The 22,725-nt window shown below is 44.6% G+C and overlaps 1 protein-coding gene across 1 annotated transcript in view; it reads right to left on the bottom strand.

The window, feature by feature from the left end:
- The window catches only part of NUMA1 (nuclear mitotic apparatus protein 1), a gene marked incomplete at both ends in the record, with an annotated part of 38,369 nt that extends 17,287 nt beyond the window's left edge, over nt 1-21,082 (bottom strand). Inside the window, 6 exons of the mRNA XM_080689392.1 lie at nt 2,313-2,400; nt 3,090-3,170; nt 3,772-3,854; nt 4,818-4,897; nt 10,535-10,620; nt 21,041-21,082. Of these exons, the coding sequence (XP_080545518.1) occupies nt 2,313-2,400; nt 3,090-3,170; nt 3,772-3,854; nt 4,818-4,897; nt 10,535-10,620; nt 21,041-21,082 (460 nt within the window). The remainder of the gene's footprint in view (nt 1-2,312; nt 2,401-3,089; nt 3,171-3,771; nt 3,855-4,817; nt 4,898-10,534; nt 10,621-21,040) is intronic.
- Nucleotides 21,083-22,725: the final 1,643 nt, after the last annotated feature.

The following is a 22,725-nucleotide window of genomic DNA, read 5'->3' as shown; positions in this document are numbered from 1 at the left end:
AGGGAGGCACTAGGTAGAGTCTGTCCCCGGAGGTTAGGGTCCCCGACCAAAACCAAGTACTAGGCTGCCACTCCCTTAGAGCCTCAATGCTCAGAGGTTAGAGTGAGGTGTCCTTCACGCTCAGACTAGACCAACCGTACAAAAGCAGCCTGGAAGCCCTGCTCAGAATTCCCCTGAGCGCCCAGCAGTCTCTCATGCTGAAGCCAAGGGCCTCCTTTCAGAACTCTCCATCCTGAGCTCTTGTACCACCAGTGGGCTCTTCTCTCCCCCTGGTTCCCACTCTTGTAGGACTCGCCTTCCTCTAAACACCCATCTTCCTCCTACACTCTCCCTCTTCTACCTCATCCCCCAAGGTCTGGTGGGGCCTCTGTGCTCTGCCACAGTGCCCATAATTTCAATGGCCATCAATATGTTGACTTATAAACTCATTATCTGGCCCAGAACCCTCTCCTACACTCCAGACTCACATTCCCAATATCTCCACCTGAAGATCTCATGAACCTGAATTTGAGGAACAAACTTTAGCCAGAAGAGAACTTGCCCACACCTACGTGCTGAGTTTCCTATCACCACTAGCTGACCTCTCGTCAGACCAGCAGATCTTGTTCCATTTCTGTTGTACTGCCAGCGAGGGATTTGGCATAATCTACACTTAGATCCCAATCATACTTACTGGTTTATGTACCTGCCTCCCACCTAGCACATGAACTTCACAAGAAAAAAAACTTGTGTGTGGGACTAGAAATTGAACCCAGAGGCATTCTACTGTTGAGCTATACCCTTACTCCTTTTTATATTTTTTTGTTTTGAAACAGAGTCTGGCTAGGTTGCTGACAGTCTCACTAAGTTGCTAAGTCTGGCTTCAAACCTGCAATCTCCTGTCTTAACCCCTCAAGCACTAGGATTACAGGTGTGCACTACCAACCTCAACTTGAGGAAAACCTTTTAAAATATAAACTGGGCATGGGGACGCACGCTGTAATCCCAGCATTCGGGAGGCTGAGACCGGAGGATCGTGATTCACGGACAGCCTCAGCTACTTAGTGAGGCCCTCTGCAACTCAGTGAGACCCAGTTTCAAAATAAAGAATAAAAAAAATAGCCGGGCGTGGTGGCGCACACTTGTAATCCCCCCGCTTGGTAGGAGGATCACGCAGGTTCGAAGCCAGCCACGCTGGCTTAAGAGACCCTGTTTCCAAATAAAAATATAAAAAGTAGGTCTGGGAGTGTAGCCCGGAGGTAGAAGGGCTTCCAGGATCCCCAGTACCACCAAAAAAAAAAAAAAATAATAATAAAAGAATAAAAAAATAGGGCAGGGGGTTTACCTCAGAGGGCAAATGCCCCTGGGTTCCATCCCCAGACCCACAAAAAAATAAGATAAAATATAAAATATAAACTAGGTGTGGTGATACATGCCTGTAATCCCAGCACTTGGAAGGCTGAGACAGTAGGATCCTAGGTTCAAGAACAGCCTAAGTAAGTAGTGAAACTCTCCTCAACCTAGTGAGATCCTGTTTCAAAACCAAAAATAAGCTGGGCATGGTGGCGCACACTTGTAATCCCAGCATTTGGGAGGCTGAGACTGGAGGATCACGGTTCACAGACAGCCTCAGCTACTTAGCCTTTCGCAACTCAATGAGACCCTGCTTCAAAATAAAGAATAAAAAATAGGGCTGGGGGTGTGGCTCAGAGATAGAATGCCCCTGGGTTCCATTCCCAGTACAAAAAAAAAAAAGTACATAAAAGAGAAACCTGCCATGGTAGCATGTTGTCAGTAAAAACAAAACAAAACAAACAAAAGAGCAGGGGCGTGGTGGCACACACTTGTAATCCCAGCATTTGGGAGGCTGAGACAAGAGCATCACAAGTTCAAGGGCAGCCTCACTTAGTGATGCCTTTTGCAATTCAGTGAGACTCTGTTTCAAAGTAAAGAATAAAAAATAGGGCTGAAGGTGTATCTTGGAGGCAGAATGCCCCTGGGTTCCATCCCCAGTACCACACACACACACACACACACACACACACACACACACAAAAGTGCGTATGGGGGGATGATCACTCCAGCAGCATATGTGATCACTTCTGCTGTTAGGGTGACGCCACTCCCTACACTGCCAGGCAGCAGGGGGAGCTGAAAAGAAACTGGGCTGAAATACAGCCCAGAAATCACTTGTTCCATTAAACATACCCTTCCTGAGCACCAACTCTGGGCCTTGTGTCTGGGACAGAAACAAAACCCTCTAAGTTCTCCACAATCAGGACCCAGCAGCCCCTGCTCAGATATGAAGGGAGCATGGGAGTGGCCCCACTCACCTTTCTCCAAGAAGTTCTGTAGGTCCTCAGTAAGGTTTAGCCCATCCTCGTGGTCCAGCATAAATTTAAGAATGACAGCTAACTCGGCCTGTACCAGAGAGAGAACAGAAGCATCACTGAGGTGCCAGAGGAGCCTCTGGAGGGGGCTCAGGGTTCCATCCCAGCAGTGCCAGCCCCAGGTTCTCCAGAGCCCAGGAGCTTGCTGGGTCCCATTCTTCCTTTCAGAACCGAAGCCCCACAGCCCAGCCCACATGGCTTCAACTAGAAATGTGTTCACCCCACTTGCTCCTTCCCTTTCTGCCTCCCTAAAGATGCATCCAGAGTCCAACAGTTCTAATGGACTTCACTTCCTAACTGACTTCAGGGAAGGCAACACAGCCAGAAAGCTTTTACACCTGTGTTGGCCTCTTCCAGATGACCCTACTGGAGGAAAGGATGAGATAAAAGGAGTGACAGTTACAAACCAAAGGATACATGTAAGTGGAGAGAATACTTTCTATGTATTATCCAAGCACAAACTACAGCTAAGTATATGCACATAAAAAAGTACCTGGAAGTCTATCCTTTAAAAAGTTAGCAGTTATCTCTGAGGATAAGATTATTATCAAGTGCTATTTCTTTCTTTATGCTTTTGGTTATTTTCTGAGTTTTCTACAATGAACGGTTGTCATTACTGTAACCAGTTTTTCAGAGACTAATGTGCACTATTTAAAGATAAATGATGAGGGTGAGGGAAGCCAGGCTAGGCCTATGAGTAGTGGATGTGCAAGTGCTTACCTGTATCCTATATTCAAACTGGTCCCAGTCCCGAAGGCTTTTGGAGCACATGGTAAAATGGTATAAGAGCAGCATGGTCACCTAGAAGCCAAACAGGAAGTGTCCCTGAGAGGGGCTGCCTCTCTTCCCAGTGATCCCCACTCAGGGCTATTCTGGGAACTTTGAGTTATTCCTGAGACTCTGCCAAAACTCCCAGAATTAGTGGTCACAGGCCACTATCCTTAACAACCACAGGGGACACTTTGTTGTCTTTTTTGACACTGCAACAAGAAAGGTGCCAGGATTCCTGCACGGCTAAATTCCTGGGTTCAAGAAAGTATGGGAATAAAGCTTAAGGCACTCCTATAGGGTGGGACCCAGAAACAGCAGAGGGAATGAAGTAGACTGAGCTAAAGAGAAAAATATGATGATTTCTGAATGAGACCTGATTCCTGAGAGTCTCCATTGGGGCCTCAGAGTTGGTCTAGTAAATCTCTTTGTCAGAAGACCACAAGCTCCTGGACTCCTTGGGAAGAACTGGCATCTGACTCAGATAGGTGACTGTCTGACCCTGCTTCCACATTCTAAGAGGCCCAGAAATAAATCCCCTTGAGAGTTGAAAAAACCTGCCTGTGTTAAGAGAAAGCCTTTGGGTCCCTAGGAACCATGCCCACCCCACCCAAGCTGGTATTCCAAAGGTTACCTTGGCCAATTCCAGCTCTGACCCCTCCATCACTTTCTGCACAGACACCAGGCATTCTGGAGAAGAGGGATGTTTTCGGTTTTCTGCAGTGACAACAATAACACAGTGAACTTCTTGAGAACACCAGAGTCTAAGAAGAACTGCAGTCTCTGAATGAAGTGTGAGATGCAGGGATCCTTATTCCTGCATCTCCTCTCCTGCCTTTACTCCCATGCCATCCTGGCTCAGTCCAGGGCTTCAGGGACAGTGCAAGAAGAAAGCCGGCTGGGGATTCACAGCAACTCTGGGCCAGGACATTGCTCTTGTCCACCCAGTCACCAACTCCCACTTAGCACCTCAGGAGCCCAGGGATCCTGTGCCAACTAAAGTCACTGAGGAAGCCTGAAGCCAAGTCAGAGTAAAGCGGCTGGAGACACCTGACTCCTGTGCTGCCACCAGAGTCCAGGCTCAGTGATTAACACCTTGCCAGTCCCACCTCGCTATAATTCTTTTGAGGTAGATGGCAGACGGCCTCCACGTCAAAGGTGATGACACTGTGGTCCAAGGCTGGACCAGGGGAGAGGAGCTGACAAGCATTCTGCTAGGGCCTCACATGTGTTATTTAATCTTCCCATCACGCTGAAGAGCAAGAGACAGGGAATCTTCATCCAGACAAAGCAGTGAGCAGGGTTCACCTAAATTGGCCTCTATCCACACCTATAACCTAAGCAGCTACCAGGAAAACTGCTTTTCTTCTAAGGGAGAAGGTAACATGTACCCTTCCCTCTCCTCTTTCTTCTTGAAATGCGGGATATGGACACCAAAGGTAATGAGTACCAAAAAGCAACCTTCTGCTCTACTTGGATCTGTGGCCTCTGGGACCTAAGGGGCGTGCTCCTCACACCACTGGTGGAGGCAGCAAGAGACCCAAGGAGTTGACCCACTGTGTTTATCTGTGCTAGAACAGGGAGCCCTGAACCTTTTCTCTCCAGACAAGCATAACTGGTTCCTCTGGACTCCCATGGCTCAGGATCTGAGCTGTCCAACTAGATAAGAAAGATGCTTACTCTGCAGAAAACTGCATACAAAGTCCAGTTTCTCGGGCACTGGCTGTTGCAGGACTTGCTGCCCCTCTTCAGTGCTGTGGCTAGGAAAAGAGCAAGTGTTAGGATCAGAGTACTCAGCGATCTTTGCCTCCTCACTTAGGTATTACTGCCTAGACCCTGGAGCAGGTGGGAAGATGCCAGAACACCACTGCTTCAGCTAGAGCTGTGTGGTGAGTGAGAAGTGGGGACTTGTGACCTGGGGTGCTTCCAGAGAAGAACGCACTCTGCATTCCTGCTTGAAAACGTAAAAAAGTTCTGTGGGAAGAGGGCTAGGAGATAGAGGAGGCACCAATGGAAGGGAAGCTACACTAAACAATCTGAGTGGGAAAGCCTGGGAAACACGGTGGAGGTAGAATGGAAAGGAGGTGGAGGCCCATGGAAAGGAAAACAGGGTCAAGACCTGAAAGAACAGGAGGAAACGAGGCTCCAAAGTGACAGAAAAAAATTCCTCATGAGGCTAAAGATCCCCACAGGCAGGGCAAAGGGCCAAGCTTTCTTGCTTGCTGTCTTGATTTGTTTGTACTAAGGACTGAATGCAGGGACATTCTACTTCACAGCTATGCCCCCAGCCCCTTTTTAATTTTTTAATTAATTCATTCATTAATTTTGGTGGTACTGGGGTTCCTGGAAAGCCTTCTACCTCTGGGATACACTCCCAGACCTATTTTATATATTATTTGGAAACAGGGTCTCTTAAACCAGCGAGGCTGGCTTTGAACCTGCATGATCCTCCTGTCTCCACCTCCTAAGCGCTGGGATTGCAAGCATGCGCCACCAGGCCCAGTCTTTTTAATTATTTTTAATTTGAAAGAGGGTCCTGGTAAATTGTTGAGGCTGTCTTCAAACCTGCAATCCTCCTGCCTCAGCCTCCCAAATTCTGGGATTACAAATGTGCACTACCAAGACCTGGCACAAGCTTGATAAACAACTCTTGCTTTCCTTGCTTAACTGGAAAGACAAAGTGCAGAGGGGAGGGAGGCAGCAGGGGGAACTCTCACACAGCCACTAGTGCCAGCTCTAATTGCAGGTTCATTTTCAGAAGTGGCTACCACTACACCTCTGAAATTACACTTCAAGTTAAAAGCTGACTTCTCTATCCAGGCTGCAGCTGGAGCTGCTGATTAAAGGGGCCTCAGTTCTCAGAATCTGAACCCTCAAGTCTTCACCAACTTTCGGAGGGCAGGGCAGGCCGAGATTCTTCCACTGCCAGAGACGTTCTGTTAAGCTAAAAAAGCATCCAACCCAAGACCTTGCGTTACCTGGTCGCATGGCCCGTGAGATTTACCAAGGCAAGTAAATCCCTGCAAGAGCCATTCTGGGTTAGGTAGATGTACAGATATATAACAATGAAGTCCACTTAAATAATTATAATGCACCAACAAAAATAAATTTAAAACGTACAAAGTAAAAAGAAAAAAAGAGCATTTTGGGGGCTACTAGGGACTGAACCCAGAGGCATTGTACCTCCAAGTTACACCCCCAACCCAATTCTATTATTACTATTATTTGGAAACAGGGTCTCACAGTGTTGCGGAAGGCCTAGGTTACTGATGCTGACTTTGAACCTGTGATCCCTGTCTCAGCTTCCCAGGTACTGGGATTACAAGTGTGCACCCCCACACCCAGCTTTAAAAAAAAAGGGATTCTGAGTAGCTGATTAGGTGATTCTTACAAAGTCTTGAGGATTCTTTTTTTTTTTTTTTTTTTTTTTTTTTTTGTGGTACTGGGGGTGGAACCCAGAAGCTTTCTACCTCCAGGCTATACTCCGAGACCTTTTTATACTTTATTTGGAAACAGGGTCTCACTAAGTTGCTGAGAGCCTCACTAAGTAGCTGAGGCTGGCTTCGAACCTGCGCGATCCTCCTGTCTCCGCCTCCCAAGCGCAGGGATTACAAGTGTGCGCCACCACGCCCGGCATCTTGAGGATTCTTAACTGAGCCATCTTCCCTAAGTGTGGAACCCTTGCTCCAGAGTAGAGTAGTATTTACCTAAGTATATTACATTAAATACAATAAAAAGAGGATTCTCTGGTTGAAAGTTTGAAAAAAGGCTGAGTTAAACCAAATGAACATTTTCCAAAGAAGATAAGGCCTGCTGGGCGTGGCGGCTCACGCTTGTCATCTCTGCGCTCGGGAGGCGGAGACAGGAGGACCGCGCTGGCTTAGGAGACCCTGTATCCAAATAAAAATATAAAATGGGTCTGGGAGTGTAGCCTGGAGGTAAAAGGGCTTCCAGGAACCCCAGTACCACCAAAAAAAAAAAGAAAAAAGGAAACAGAAAAAGAAAAGAAGATAAGGCATACATTTATCCCTAAACCTGTATGTCCACAGACCTTTTTCCTCACTGAGCCTTTTGTATTAAGTGAGGATACATGGAACAGGCTTTGGAAAATGCTAGTTCTACAACAATCCAGCTGATCCTTTTTTTTTTTTTAATGGTACTGGGTATGGAACCCAGGGTCATTCTACCTCCAAGCTATACCCCTAGCCCTATTTTTTACTCTTTATTTTGAAACAGTGTCTCACTGAGTTGCAAAGGGCCTAAGTAGCTGAGGCTGAGACAGGAGGATCCCACAGGTTTGAAGCCAACCTCAGCTACTTAGTGAGACCCTGTTTACAAATAAAGTATAAAATAGGTCTGGGAGTGTAGCCCAGAGCTGCTGAGTTCCACCCCCAGTGCCACACTAAATAAATAAATAAATAAATAAATAAATAAATAAATAAATAAAATTTAAAACCAAAAACATAAGACACTATAAACCCCACTCTTGTGGACTCCTCTGTCCTGAGCGACCCTGCTTCATTAGACTTGCTGATGGAGAAGGCCAACTCCATCCTCACTCACTCATCTACTCACTTGTGCGTGGACTGAAACTAATCATTGTGGTGTCCTAAGTGAGGTGGGAGATGAATGAGGCCCAGCCTCTGCCCACCCTTCCCAGTGTCAAGCTGCTCCCTGTGAAGAGCTGGCCAAGTGCTTCACTGACAAGTGAATGCCTGACACCAGTTCCTAACCGCCAAACATGGCATATGACCACCCACTGCTCCTCAGTCTATCCTTGGCCTGGGGCTCACAGTCAACTGTACTTTCCTTTACTTAATTTAATTAATTAATTTATTTTGCAGTACTGGGATGGAACCCGAGGCATTCTACCTCCAAGCTATACCCCAGCCCTATTTTTTATTCTTTATTTGGAAACGATGTCTCACTGAGTTGCAGAAGGCCTCACTAAGTAGCTGAGGTTGGCTGCAAACTATGACTCTGTCTCAGCCTCCCAAATGCTGGGATTACAAGCATGAGCCCCCACGCCCAGCTCTGTGCTTTCATTCATTCATTCATTCATTTACTTGTGGTACTAGGGATGGAACCCAGGGGCATCATACCTCTAAGCTACACCCCTAGCCCTATTTTTTAGTCTTTTTTTTTTTTTTTAATTTTTGAAACAGGGTTTCAAGCATTACAAGCATGCGACCACCACACCCGGCCTGTGCTTTCCTTTTAAAAGAAGGATAGGAAGCTGGGCATGGTGGCGCAGGTTTATTACCCCAGCATTTGGGAGGCTGAGACAGGAGGATCACAGATCATGGCCAGCCTCAGCTACTTAGTGAGAACCTTTGCAACTCAGTGAGACCCTGTTTTAAAAAAAATAAATAATATGCCGGGCGTGGTGGTGCATGCCTGTAATCCCAGCATCTGGGAGGCTGAGATAGGAGGATCGCGGATCATGGCCAGCCTCAGCTACTTAGTCAGGCCCTTTGCAACTCAGTGAGACCCTATTTCAAAATAAAGAATTAAAAAAACAGGGTTGTGGGTTTAGCCCAGAGGTAGAATGCCCCTGAGTTCCATCCCCAGTACGTCAAAATAAGTAAAGAAATAAATGAAAAAAAGATAAAAAATAGGGTTGGGGGTGGAATGCCCCTGGGTTCCATCCCCCGTATCTAAAAAAAAAAAAAAAAAGGATTGGAGTACTCACCATCACCTCTAATTTTGCCTATGGGACAAAGAAGCAAAGAAGCGAGGGAAGGTCAGCTTTGTCCTCTATAATTCCTGAGAGTTGATGATGAACTATTTATAGAGGCTTAAAGCTGTAGCTTGACTGATTTCTGCTTGGTCTCAGAGAGGAATGACATGAGGAGGAGGCCCCTCGTCCTTAATTTCCACAGATAACTGATATACTAAGGAAACATGTGATAAAGACACAGTTATAAAATAAAGAAGCCGGGGTGGTGGTGCACACTTGTAATTCCAACATTTCGGAGGCTGAGACAGAAGGAATGCAGAATTGCAGCCAGCCTCAGCTACTTAGTGAGGTCCTTTACAACTCCAACTCCGTGAGACCGTTTCAAAATAAAGAATTAAGCCAGGCATTGTGGCGCACTCTTATGATCCCAGCATTTGGGAGGCTAAGATAGGAGGATCAAGGTTCACAGATAGCCTCAACTACCTAGTAATGCCCTTTGCAGCTCAGTGAGACCCTGTTTCAAAATAAAGAATAAAAAATAGGGCTGGAGGTGTAGCTCACAAGTAGAATGCCTCTGGGTTCCATCCCCAGTACCACAAATAAAATAAAATAAAATAAAATAAAATAAAATAAAATAAAATATGCCAGTTAGGAGGCTGAGACAGGAGGATCACACAGGTTCAGTGCCCCTGGGTTCTGCCCCCAGTACCACCAAAATAAAATAAAATAAAATAAAATAAGGCTGGAGAGTCAGGCGTAGTGGCACACGCTTGTATTCCCCGTGCTTGGGAGGCGGAGACAGGAGGATTGTGCTGGTTCAAAGCCAGCCTTGCTGGCTTAAGAGACCCTGTTTCCAAATAAAAATATAAAATAGGTCTGGGAGTGTAGCCCGGATGTAGAAGGGTTTCCAGGAACCCCAGTAACACCAAAAAAAAAAAAAAAAAAGGCTGGAGGTGTAGCTTAGAGGTAGAATGCCCCTGGGTTCCATCCCCAGTACTGCAAAAACTAAACTAAACTAAAATAAAATAAAGAGGCTAAACTAGAATCATGGCCACATAGCTATAAGCTTATCTAATGCTAATCAACCTCACAAAACAAATTAATGGGGCAGATAAAATCCTCATAAATGTTATAAGGGCCCAAAAGGGAGCACGTGTAAACTGTACTAACTCTTTCAAGTATACTAACTTCCCCATTCCTACTCCTGGCTCTGAAGGTTGCAACAAAGACGGCTTGTGAGAGAAGGTAGGGATGAGTCAAGAAGGAGGTTACGAAGACTCTTTTTTTTTGTACTAGTGATGGAACACTTCTATCTTCGGGCTACACTCCCAGACCTATTTTATATTTTTATTTGGCAACAGGGTCTCTTAAGCCAGCAAGGCTGGCTTCAAACCTGCGTGATCCTCCTGTCTCTGCCTCCCAAGCATGGGGATTACAAGCGTGCGCCACCATGCCCGGCGTGAAAAGACTCCTTTTGAGGCCACAGGATGTGTGGCTTCAGGTGGGCTTCTGGAGATGTGTGAGGACACAGCTATGGAAGCTTTTCTGTGTGAGTGAAACGAGGCCTGCCGCTGTGATGCCCAGCAACTGAAGGGGGGTGGGGGGTCACTGCCTCTGCCAGGCTCCTGCTGTCCCCATCCCTGCCCTGCCTTCTGGTCACGGCCTGTCAAGCAAGCATCTCCACCTGGCAATGGAGAGGCGGGCAGCGCACACTCACATGCTGTTGATGATCTTGACGAAGACGCTGCAGTCCTGGAGCTGCGGCACAGCCTCCACAGGGTCAGCCACACGCAGGCTATTCACCTGGAAGCCAAAGGGAAGAGCCCAGTGAGACAGCTAGAAAAGCCAGAAGCATGTAGCTTGCTCCTTTTCCCAGATGCTGGCGCCTCTCTGCTCACTGTGCTTACAGTTGTAGGTTATGGGAATAAAGCACAGATTACAGAATTTTTAGTTTCAGCAAAGGAAAGCTGCTGCGCCCACCCATCCAGGGAATGTGCCCATCACAGCCCCCTAAAGTGCTAGCATCCAAGGCCTTTCCCAGGCTTTAACTAATAAAAGACTATCCGGGCATGCTTTTTAAAAGCAATTAGGCATAAAATGGTTCTGGAAGGATCCACAAGAAACTGGTACCACCTTTGCTTCTAGAGAAAGAAACCATAGCAGAAAGCCTAAGGTGGGAAAAAGAAAGGCTTTTACATTAGAGCCCTTTGTATCTTGTATATGTTTACATTGTAATTCTCTATCTCTCCAATGTTTATAACTCTTTGTATCTCTTGATGTGTACTGTGTGGAGGGGGTACTAGGGATTGAACCCAGTGGGGTTCTACCGCTGAGCTATACCACACCCTATTTTTTCTCTTTTTGTAAAACAGGGTCTTGCTAAATTGTTGAGACTGGCCTCAAACCTGCAATCCTTTCTCTGCCTCCCAAGTACTGGGATTATAGGCATTCATAACTGTGCCTAGTGTGGAAGTAAGTATGTGTGTGGTTGTCACTGGGAACGAACCCAAGGACATTCTACCTCCTAGCTATATACCCAGCCCTATTTTGATTTGTATGTGGTACTGGGGGTTAAACCCAGATGCATTCAAACCCTCAGCCACCTTCCCAGCCCTATTTATTTATATTTTCTTTTCTTTTTCTTTTTCTTTTCTTTTCTTTTTTTTTTTTTTTTTTTGTGGTACTGAGAATGAAACCCAGGGGCATTCTACCTCCAAGCTACACCCCAGCCCTATTTTTTAAATTCTTATTTACTTATTTATTTATTTACTTATTTATTTATTTTGTAGTACTGGGGATGGAATCCAGGGGCATTCTACCTCTGAGCTACACTTCCAGGCCTATTTTTTTTTTCTTTATTTTAAAACAGGGTCTCACTGAGTTGCAAAGAGACTCACTAAGTAGTAACTGAGGATGTCCACAAACTGCAATCCTCCTGTCTCAGCCTCCCAAATGCTGGGATTACAAGTGTGTGCCACCACCCCCAGTTTATTTTTGAAACAAGGTCTTACTAAATTGCAGAGGACCTCACTAAATAGGTGAGGTTGTCTTTGAACCTATCGTCCTCCAATCTCAGCGTTCCAAATCCTGGGATTATAAGCATGGAACACAAGCCAGGCGTGGTGGCGCAGGCTTGTAATCCCCCTGCTTGGGAGGCAGAGACAGGAAGATCGCGCAAATTCGAAGTCAGCTGCGCTGGCTTCAGAGACCCTGTTTCCAAATAAAAATATAAAATAGGTCTGGAAGTGTAGTCCGGAGGTAGAGGGGCTTCCAGGAACCCCAGTACCACCAAAAAAAAAAAAAAAATTCTGCCGGGCGTGGTGGCGCATGCTTGTAATACCCGCGCTTGGGAAGCTGAGACAGGAGGATCACGCAGGTTCAAAGCCAGACTCAGCTGGCTTAAGAGATCCTGTTTCCAAATAAAATATAAAATAGGTCTGGGAATGTAGCCCGGAGGTAGGAGGGCCCTGGGTTCCATCCCCAGTACCAGAAAAAAAAAAAAAAAAAAAGCATGGGACACACACAGCCCCAGCCCTGTTTTATTTTATTTTATTTATTTAGGGTTTTTTTTGGTGGTACGGGGGGTGGAACCCAGAGGCTTTCTACCTGTGAGCTATATACTCCCAGACCTTTTTTATATTTTATTTGGAAACAGGGTCTCGCTAAGTTGCCGAAAGCCTCACTAAGTAGCTGGCTTTGAACCCATGCAATCCTCCTATCTCAGCCTCCCAAACGCGGGGATTAGAAGCATGCACCACCACGCCCAGCCAGCCCTGTTTTATTTTGAAACAGGGTCTCATTAGGTTGCTCAGAGTCTATCTTTAAACCTACCATCCTCCTGTCTCAGCCTCCCAAACACTGGGATTACAGGCAAGTGCAACCATACCACCTCTGGTATTGAATTTTTATATGAAAGTCCTTTGAAGCTCTTGAATTTTGTAACATCTATTCAAAACATAAATATAGAGACCTGGGCATGGTGACATATACCTGTAATCCAAGTATTTGGGAGGCTGAGACAGGATGATTGCAGGTTCACAGCCAGCATCAACAATTAAGTGAGGGCTCTTGTGACATAGTGAGACCGTGTTTCAAAATAAAAAATAAAATAGGGCCAGGGGTATAGCTCAGTAGAATCCCTCTGCCAGGTGGGGTGGCACACGCTTATAATCCCAGTACTTGGGAGGCTAAGACAGAGGATCAAAGGTTCAAGGCCAGCCTCAGCTACCTAGTGGGGCCTCCACAATTTAGTGAGACCCTGTTTCAAAATAAAGAATAAAAAATAGGGGCTGGGAGTGGTGATGCACACTTGTTCTTGGGAGGCTGAGATAGAAAGATTGCATGTTCACGGCCAGCCTCAGTTACTTAGTGAGGCCCTCTGCAATTTAGTGAGACTCTGTTTCAAAATAAAGAATAAAAAGTAGGGCTGGGGATGTAGCTCAGAGACAGAATACCCCTAGGTTCAATCTTCAGGTCCACAAAAAAAAAAAAAAGTAGGGACTCCCCTCACCCCACTCAATCCTCAGTACCTCTAAAAAATTTTTCTAAACATAAAACTTTGTCTAAGCCGTGTATGGTGGTGCACACTTGTAATCCTAGTCCTTGGGAGGCTGAGACAGGAGAACCATAGGTTCAAGGACAGCCTCAGTAAGTTCATGAGGCCCTTAGCAACCTAATGAGACCCTGTTTCCAAATAAGAAATAAAATCAGTCTGGGAGTATAGCTTAGTAGAATACCTCCGAATTTCATTCCTAGTACCACAAAAACTAAACAAAACTTTGTCTAAGAAGAGGGAGAAATAATGTGAGGACAAGATAATATTTTTAAAAAATAAAGAAAGAGCTAGGCATGGTGGCCCACACTTGTAATCCCAGTACTTGGGAGGCTGAGACAGGAGGATCGCAGGTTTGTGACCAGCCTCGGGTATTTAGTGAGGTACTCTGCAACTCAGTGAGACCCTGTTTCAAAAGAAAGAATAAAAAATAGGGCTAGAGGTATAGCTCGGAGTTAGAATGCCCCTGAGTTCAATCCCCAGCACCACAAAAAAAAAAAAAAAAAAAAAAAGAGGAAGGAAGGAAGGAAGGAAAAAAGGGCTAGGAACCCCACAGAAAAACCTCTCAATTCTGATTCAGCTGCCTGTTCCCTTATGGCTTAAAGTAGGAATCCATCTAAATCAGTGTTTAGCCAGGTGTGGTGCACACTTGTAATCCCCGCGTTTGGGTGGCGGAGTCAGGAGGAAGACACAGGTTCGAAGCCAGCCTCTTAAGAGACCCTGCTTCCAAATAAAATATAAAATAGGTCTGGGAGTGTAGCCCAGAGGTAGAAGGGTTTCCAGGAACCCCAGTACCACTAAGAAAAAAAAAAAAAATCAGTCTTTAACACTAGAAAATTCACCAGGGGTCACATGTAAATGAATCTGGTACACAGACTATTCAAAAAGCACATATAATCGCTTCTATAGGAAAACCTGTGCATGAATTTCACAGGCACTCAAGGGCTGAAGTTTACCTTAGTATTACCATAGGAAGGAAGGATTTGCTAATTAAGTTCATTGCATATGCAGAAGGAAGAGTTACAGGCAAAAGAGGGTTGGTTAAGAAACAAGGTGCTAGCTGGAAAGCATGGTGGCGCACATTTGTAATCCCAGTACTTGGGAGGCTGAGACAGACGATTGCAGGTTCATCGTGGCCAGCCTCAGCTACCTAGTGAGGCCATCTGCAACTTAGTGAGAACCTGTTTCAAAATAAAGAATAAAAATAGGGCTTGCAGCTCAGAATGTCCCTGAGTTCAATCCCTAGTACTTCAAAAAGAAAGAAAAAGGAAGGAAGGAAAGAAAGAAAAAAAGGGAGGCAGGTAGGTAGGTGGGTGGGTGTGTGGGTGAATGCTGGGGCGTGGTGACACATACCAGTAATACTAGTACTTGGGAGGCTGAGACAAGAGGATTACAGGTTACAGACCAGCCTCAGCAACTCAGCAAAGCCCTCAACAGAACTGGGAGTGTAACCCAAAGGTAGAATGCCCCCTGGGCTTCTATTGGTGATATTCAATCACCAATATATATATATTTAAAAAAAGAGAGAGAAAGAGAAGAAACAAGCTTTGTGGTACTAAACATTGAATCCAGGGGCTTTTTTTTTTTTTTTTTGCTAAACTGCTGAAGCCAGATTTGAATTTGCCTATAATCCCAGCAGCTCAGGAGTCTGAAGCATGAGCATGGCAAGCGAAAAGCCAGTCTGAGCAACTCAGAGACTCTCTCTGAAAATCAAATAAATGGGCTAGTGTGGCATTAGCACTTAACCAGCATGTGTGAGGACCCCAGGTTTGATTCCCAGTACTGCTAAAAGCAGCAACAACAAAACTATTACAAGGGGCTCAAATTAAAAAAGATTAAAATTTTTTAAGCATGGAATATAAAATGTGACCACACACTGAAATCTTTTTTTTTTTTTTTTTTTTTTTGTGGGTCTGGGGATGGAACCCAGAGGCATTTGACCTCTGAGCTACACCCCCTGCCTAATTTTTTATTCTTTATTTTGAAAAAGGGTCTCACTGAGTTGCAGAGGGCCTCACTAAGTAGATGAGGCTGTCCGCGAACCACGATCCTCCAGTCTCAGCCTCCAGAATGCTGGGATTACAAGCATGCGCCACCACGCCTGGCTTCACACTGAAATCTTAAAGACAATATATTTACACTGACTGTGTGTGTGTGTGTGTGTGTGTGTGTGTGTGTGTGTGTGTGTGTGGTACTGGGGATGGAACCCAGAGGCATTGTACCTCCGAGCCAAACCCCCAGCCCTATTTTTTATTGTCTATTTTGAACCGGTCTCATTGAGTTGCAAAGGACCTAAGTAGCTGAGGCTGTCTGTACACTGCGATCCTCCTGTCTCAGCCTCTTAAATGCTGGGATTACAAGCGTAAACCACCAAGCCCAGCTATTTATTTATTTATTTATTTATTTATTTTAGTACTGAGGATGGAACCCAGGGGCATTCTACCTCTAAGCTATACCGCCACCCCTATTTTTTATTCTTTATTTTGAAACAGGGTCTCACTGAGTTGCAAAGGACCTCACTAAGTAGTTGAGGCTGGTCAAGAACCCAGATCTTCCTCTCTCAGCCTCCCAAATGCTAACATTACAAGTGTGTGCCACCATGCTTGGCTATTTTTTTAAATTTTAAAACATGGTCTCACTAAATTGCCAAGAGTCTCACTAAGTAGCTGAGGCTGGCCATAAACATGTGATCCTCTTATCTCAGCCTCCCAAGTATGGGATTACAAGCATAGCCAAATACACTGACTTTTAAAAATAGCTCAATTAAAAAAAAAATAGCTTGGGGCCGGGCGTGGTGGCACACGCTTGTAATCCCAGCATTCGGGAGGCTGAGAACGGAGGATCGCGCTTCATGGGCAGCCTCCGCTACTTAGTGAGGGCAGGAAGTGTAGCTCAGAGATGGAATGCCCCTGGGTTCCATCCCCAGACCTGCAAAAAAAAAAAAAAAAAAAAAAAACACAGCTTGGGGACGGGATGTAGCTTAGTGGCAAAGTGCCTGCTTTGCAGGTATGGTGCTCTGAGTTTGATCCCTGGTTCCAAAAAGACAAAAAAGAGAACCCCTTTAAGAAAAAATATCTCAATCTTATTGGTCAGGACAATCTGTTTTCTAGGAAGATTCTGAAAACATGAGGCCAACATCCCTTTTAATCTGTTGAAAATAGAAACCACTGCTGGGCATGGTAGGCACGCTTGTAATCCCAGCATTTGGGAGGCTGAGACAGGAGGATTAAAGTTCGCAGACAGCCTCAGCTACTTAGTGAGGCCCTCTGGAACTTAGTGAGACCCTGTTTCCAAATAATATATAAAAATGGGTCTGAGAGTATAGCCTGGAGGTAGAAAGCCTTTGGGTTCCACCCCCAGTACCACCAAAAAAATAAATAAATAAAAGATAAAGAATAGAAAATAAGGCTGGGAATGTGGCTTGGAGGTAGAATATCCCTGGGTTCCATCCCCAGTATTGTAATAAATAAATAAATAACTTAAGGAGCTTGGCCTAGTGGTACATACCTTCAATCCTAGTATTTAAGAGGCTGAGACAGAATGATTACAGGTTTGAGAACAGCCTCAAAAAACAGTGAAACTCTGCAACCTAGTGAAACCCTGTTTCAAAATAAAAATAAAATAGGGCTGGGAGTGTAGCTCAGAGGTATAATGCCTCTGGGTTGAATCCAAGGAAGGAAGGGACAAAAGAGGGAAGGAAAGAAGTTAGTTAAGGAATCTGGATTCATTGCTTTTACCAGTAATAATAACCCAGCAATAGTTTCTTTTGTGAATATAAGATGTTTTTTGCTCCTTTAAATTATTTTGCTCTGAAATGAATAATCTTTCAAAGGTGAGGAAGTAGAGAAGCTCACCCATCTCTAATCAGGCTGTAAACTCAGGAATGAGAGTGGTGCTCACTGCCTAACTGAACAGCTGCCGATAAGGTCTGCAGGTTGACTAAGGCTGTCATATCTCAAGATTCCCTACAAAAATTTATTCACTATTAACTGCTGTTTTCAGAGTAAAATGTCAAGCTACACTTTAGCTGAGGCTGGCTGCGAACCTGTGATCCTCCTTTCTCGGTCTCCCAAGTACCGGGATTACAAGTGTACACCACCACGCCTGGCTCTAGCTCTTGACGACTTTTCTTCCAGCCTTTCCCCACCTAAGGTGTTGTTGCTGTTGTTGTTACTGGAAATTGAACCCAGGGGCATTCTACTTCTGATCCACACCCCCAGCCCTATTTTTTTATTCTTTATTTTGAAACAGGGTCTAAGTTGCAAAGGGCCTCTTTAAGTAGCTGAAGCTGCTTTGAACCTGCGAACTTTCTGTCTCAGCCTCCCAAGTACTGGGATTACAAGTGTGCACCACCACACCTAGCCTGGTAATTTTTTTTTAAATTAGAGTTATAGCCAGGTGTGGTACTTTTATAGGGACTACTACTTCATGGAGAATAGACTTAACTACTTGTATTTAACAGCAAGTACTTAGATACTTTACTCAAAAGTCATAATGAACATGCTTCAGAATATAAAAGTAGAGCCTGGCCGGGCATGGTGGCGCACGCTTGTAATCCCCGCACTTGGGAGGCGGAGACAGGAAGATGGTGGTTCACAGACAGCCTCAGCTACTTAGTGAGGCCCTCTGCAACTCAATGAGATCTTGTTTCAAAATAAAGAATAAAAAATAGGGCTGGGGATGTAGCTCGAAGGTAGAATGCCCCTGGGTTTCATCCCCAGTAGCGCCCTCCCCCAAATAAATAAATATCAAAGTGTGTGTGTGTGTGTGTGTGTGTGTGTGTGTGTGTATAATATATATATATATATATATGTAGAGGCTGGGGATGTAGCTTAGTGGTAGAGTACGCCCTGGGTTTAATTCCCAGTACCACACACAAAAAATTACAATATAATTACATAGGATTTTTTTCAAACCAAACAAAAGTTATATAGCTAAAATGTATTTTACAAAACTAGCAGCATGAATTGTGACTTGTATTAGTGAGAAGAGTGGCATAAATATGCATACACACAATAATTATAGCAGTGCATTTTTTGTTTTGTCTGGTGAGAGAGAGGGAGAGGGAGAGGGAGAGGGAGAGGGAGAGGGAGAGGGAGAGGGAGAGGGAGAGGGAGAGGGAGAGGGAGAGGGAGAGAGAGTGTCTTTCTCAATGTAGTGCTATGAACTGAACTCAGGGGTGTTCTACATCTCAGCTACACATCTCAGCATTATTTTACTTTTTAAATTTTGAAACAAAGTTTTACCAAGTAAAAGCAAGCCTAGAGCCTAAATAAGTAGATAAATCAACCAACATAACATAATATGGCCTGTAGGAGGCCCCAACATTCAGTTACTCTTTACTGAACCAGACATGTCTTGTGGTCCCTATAAAACGATCAGCCTTTTTGTCAGAGGGGAGAGTCAGAGGAGAAAGAGACAAGGCTTATAGGACAGATTTCACTGAAATGCAATATAAATTTTAAAATGCCCTTTTAAACTATACCCCTAAACACTACATCCATTTCAGAAACTGAAGACTATCAATGCACATTTTGTACAGAAAACATTTATTTCTGACAATTTGGTGTAATTAAATGTAGCCTGGCTTATTAAATCCATCCTACTTAGAAATTAAAAATTCATTTTCTATCTGGGCTTGGTGATGCACACCTGTAATCCTAGTACTTGGGAGGCTAAGATAAGAGGATTGTAGGTTCAAGGTAGTCTGAGCAACTTAGTGAGACCCTCAGCATCTTAGCAAAACCCTGTTTCAAAATAAATAAAATAAAACAGGGCTGAAAGCTGGGCGTGGTGGTACACACTTATAATCTCAGTACTTGGTAGGCTTAGACAGAAGGATCCAAGTTTGAAGCCAGCCTCAGCTACTTAGTGAGGCCCTCTGCAACTTAGTGAGATCCTGTTTCAAAATAAAAAATAAAATAGGGCTGGGGTGTAGCTCAGAGGTAGAGTGCCCCTGGGTTCAATTCCCAGTACTGCTACATACATACACAAAAGAAAACCTAGCAGAAAGAATTTTGGTGAAAATAATCAAAAAGGTAAAGGAACACCGTGGAAGAAGACAAAAAGGGTACAGAGAAGGAGGATACTCAATGCCTTTGAAGACCAAAGTCCATGCCAGCACTGGTCACTAAAGTTCACAGTCAGCCAGGCGTGGTGGCACTCGTAATCTAGGTACTCAGAGACTAAGAACAAGGATATCCCGGATTCAAGGACAGCCTCAGCAACTTAGTAGTAAGATACTGTTTCCAAATAAAAAATAAATGGGGTTAGGGATGTAGCTCAGAGGTAGAAATTCTCTGGGTTCAACAGCCAGTACACAAAAAAATAAAGTTCAAGCTGGGCGTGGTGGTACACACTTGTAATCCCAGGATTTGGGAGGCTGAGACAGGAGGATCGTGGTTCACGGACAACCTCAACTACTACTTAGTAATGCCCTTTGCAACTCAGTGAGACCCTGTTTAAAATAAAGAATAGAAAATAGGGTTAGGGGTATAGCTCAGAAGTAGAAAGCCCCTAAATTCCATCCCTAGTACCACACATGCACAAAGAAGTTAAAAAGTAAGGTGGCAGCCAGGCATGGTTGTTCATGCCAATAATCTCAGTACTTGGGAGGCTGAGACAGGAGGACTGCAGGTTCAACGCCAGCTTCAGCAATTTAACAAGACTGTTTCAAAATAAAAACTAAAGCCAGATGTGGTGGCACATGCTTGTAATCCCAGTACTTGGGAGGCTGAGGCAAGATGATTACAGGTTTGTGGATAGTCTCAACAAGTAAGACTCTCATCAACCTAATGAGACCCTGTTTCAAAAATAAAAATAAGAACTGGGCGTGGTGGCACACCCTTGTAATCCCAGCATTCGGGAAGCAGAGACCAGAGGATCGCGGTTCGTGGACAGCCTTAGCTAACGTAGGAAAGCACTTCGAAACTCAGTGAGATCCTGTTTCAAAATAAAAAAGACTAAAAAATAGGGCTGGGGGTGTAGCTCAGAGGTACAATGCCCCTGGATTTCATCTCAGGTACTGCAAAATAAAATAAAATAAAATAATAATAATAAATAAATAAAACAATAAGAGCTGGGTGTGGTGGCACATGCTTGTAATCCTTGTATTTAGAAGGCTGAGACAGGAGTGGTCAGCCTCAGCTACTTAGTGAGGGCCCTCCAAAACTTAGTGAGATCCTGTTTCAAGATAAAGATTAAGCTGGGCGTGGTCACACACACACACACACACACACACACACACACGCACGCACGCACGCACGCGCGCGCTTGTAATCCCCTCCCCTTGGGAGGCAGAGACAGGAGGATTGCGCTGGTTTGAAGCCAGCCTCGCTGGTTTGAGACCCTGTTTCCAAATAAAAATATAAAAATGGGTCTGGGAATGTAGCCCAGAGGTAGAAGGGTTTCCAGGAACCCCAGTACCACTAAAACAAAACAAAATAAACAAGCAAAATAAAATAAAGAATAAAAAATAGAGCTGGGGGTGTAGCTTGAAGGTAGAATGCCCCTGGGTTCCATCCCCAGTACCAAAAAAAAAAAAAAACTAAGGAAAGCTGTTTACTTAGTCTGGAGCTAAGAAGGCTTCTTGACATATCTCTGGCTCCTAGAAGATACCTTGCCAGTACGGGTAGTAGGAGTAAAACAACAGACAAAGGAAAGACTACTTACCCAAGAGAGGAGTGCTGTTGACCGAGTTGTGTGGAGTGTCATCTTGGTGATACCAGACAGTCACCCCAACACACCTGGAACCCAACAGAAGAAGAACAAGATCAGACATCCATGATCAAAATGATCAAGCAATAGAGGAGAAATGGTTCCACTTACCAGCCCTGAACACTAAATCACTCTTTATTCAGCACTTAATCCACCAAGCATGTGCCACCACACCTGGCTTTATTCTTTATTTTTTCAAACAGGGTCTCACTGAGTTGCAAAGAGCTTTACTAAGTAGTAGCTGAGGCTGTCCTCAAACTGCAATCCTGTCTCTGCCTCCCAAATGCTGGGATTGCAGGCATGTGCCACCATGCCCAGCTTGAATCCTGCATTTAATTTAATGCCCACAAGCTTCCCGTGTGTTTTTCAGTTCACAGAAAACACAACATTCAAAGTTGGTCTTCAAGCCGGGCATAATTATGCATGCACCATTGTAATCCCAGTACTTGGGAGGCTGAGACAGGAGGACTGCAGGTTTGCAGACAGCCTTAGCTACTTAGTGAGGTCCTGTGCAACTTAGTAAAATCTTGTTTCAAAATAAAGAAAAAAAAAATAAGGCTGGGGGTATAGCTTGGAGGTAGAATGTCCCTGGGTTTCATCCTCAGATCCAATAAATAAATAAATAAATAAATAAATAAATAAATAAATAAATAAATTTTTAAAAAAGGGGTTGGGGGCGGGCGTGGTAGCACATGCTTGTAATCCCAGCATTTGGGAGGCTGAGACAGGAGGATTGTTCAAGTTTGAAGCCAGCCTCAGCTACTTAGTGAGGCCCTTTGCAACTTAGACCCTGTTTCAAAGTAAAGAATAAAAAATAGGGCTGGGGGGCACCAGGCATGGTGGTGCACGCTTGTATCCCTGAGCTTGGGAGGCGGAGTCAGAAGGGAGAATCACGCTGGTTCGAAGCCAGCCTTGCTGGCTTAAGAGACCCTGTTTCCAAATAAAAATATAAAAAATAGGTCTGGGAGTGTAGCCCAGAGGTAGAATGCCCCTGGGTTCCATCCCCAGTACCGCAAAAAAAAAAGTACTGCAAAAAAAAAGGGCTGGGGGTGTGGCTTAGAGATAGAATGTCCCTAGGTTCAATTACATACATACATACATACATACATGCATACATACATACATACATACATACATCAAACAGGACAGTGCCTGGTGGGTAGTCAATAAGTAATCAATGCTATTAAGCAGAAAGGGTTATTTCTGGCTCTTTCTGCAGGTACTCAAATTTTACCCAACAACAATCAAGTCCTTGGGGAAATGCTCCAAGTTCTGGATTTTCATATTTTACACAGAAATATAAAAAATAGACATAGTTTGGCCAGGTATGGTGGCACACACTTGTAATCCCAGCATTTGGGAGACTAAGAAAGGAGGATTGTGGTTCGCAGACAGCCTCAGCTAATACTTAGTGAGGCCCTTTGCAACTCAGTGAGACCCCGTTTCAAAATAAAGAATAAAATAAAGAATAAAAAAATAAGGATGGGGGTGTAGCTCAGAGGTAGAATGCCCCTGGGTGTCATCCCCAGTACTGGGGAAAAAAAAAAAGACATGGTTCGAATGGGGGACTGAGCCTATCTAAACCAAAGTCTATTGATGAGGCCAAGCCTCATTCTGGATAAGTTCCTGGGAGACATTAG

The sequence above is a fragment of the Muscardinus avellanarius genome (genome assembly GCF_963383645.1).
Source record: "Muscardinus avellanarius genome assembly, chromosome: 1".
Classification (NCBI taxonomy): domain Eukaryota; kingdom Metazoa; phylum Chordata; class Mammalia; order Rodentia; family Gliridae; genus Muscardinus; species Muscardinus avellanarius.
Note: the sequence above shows the minus strand (reverse complement) of the source record. Positions and strands in the feature narration are given on the sequence as shown.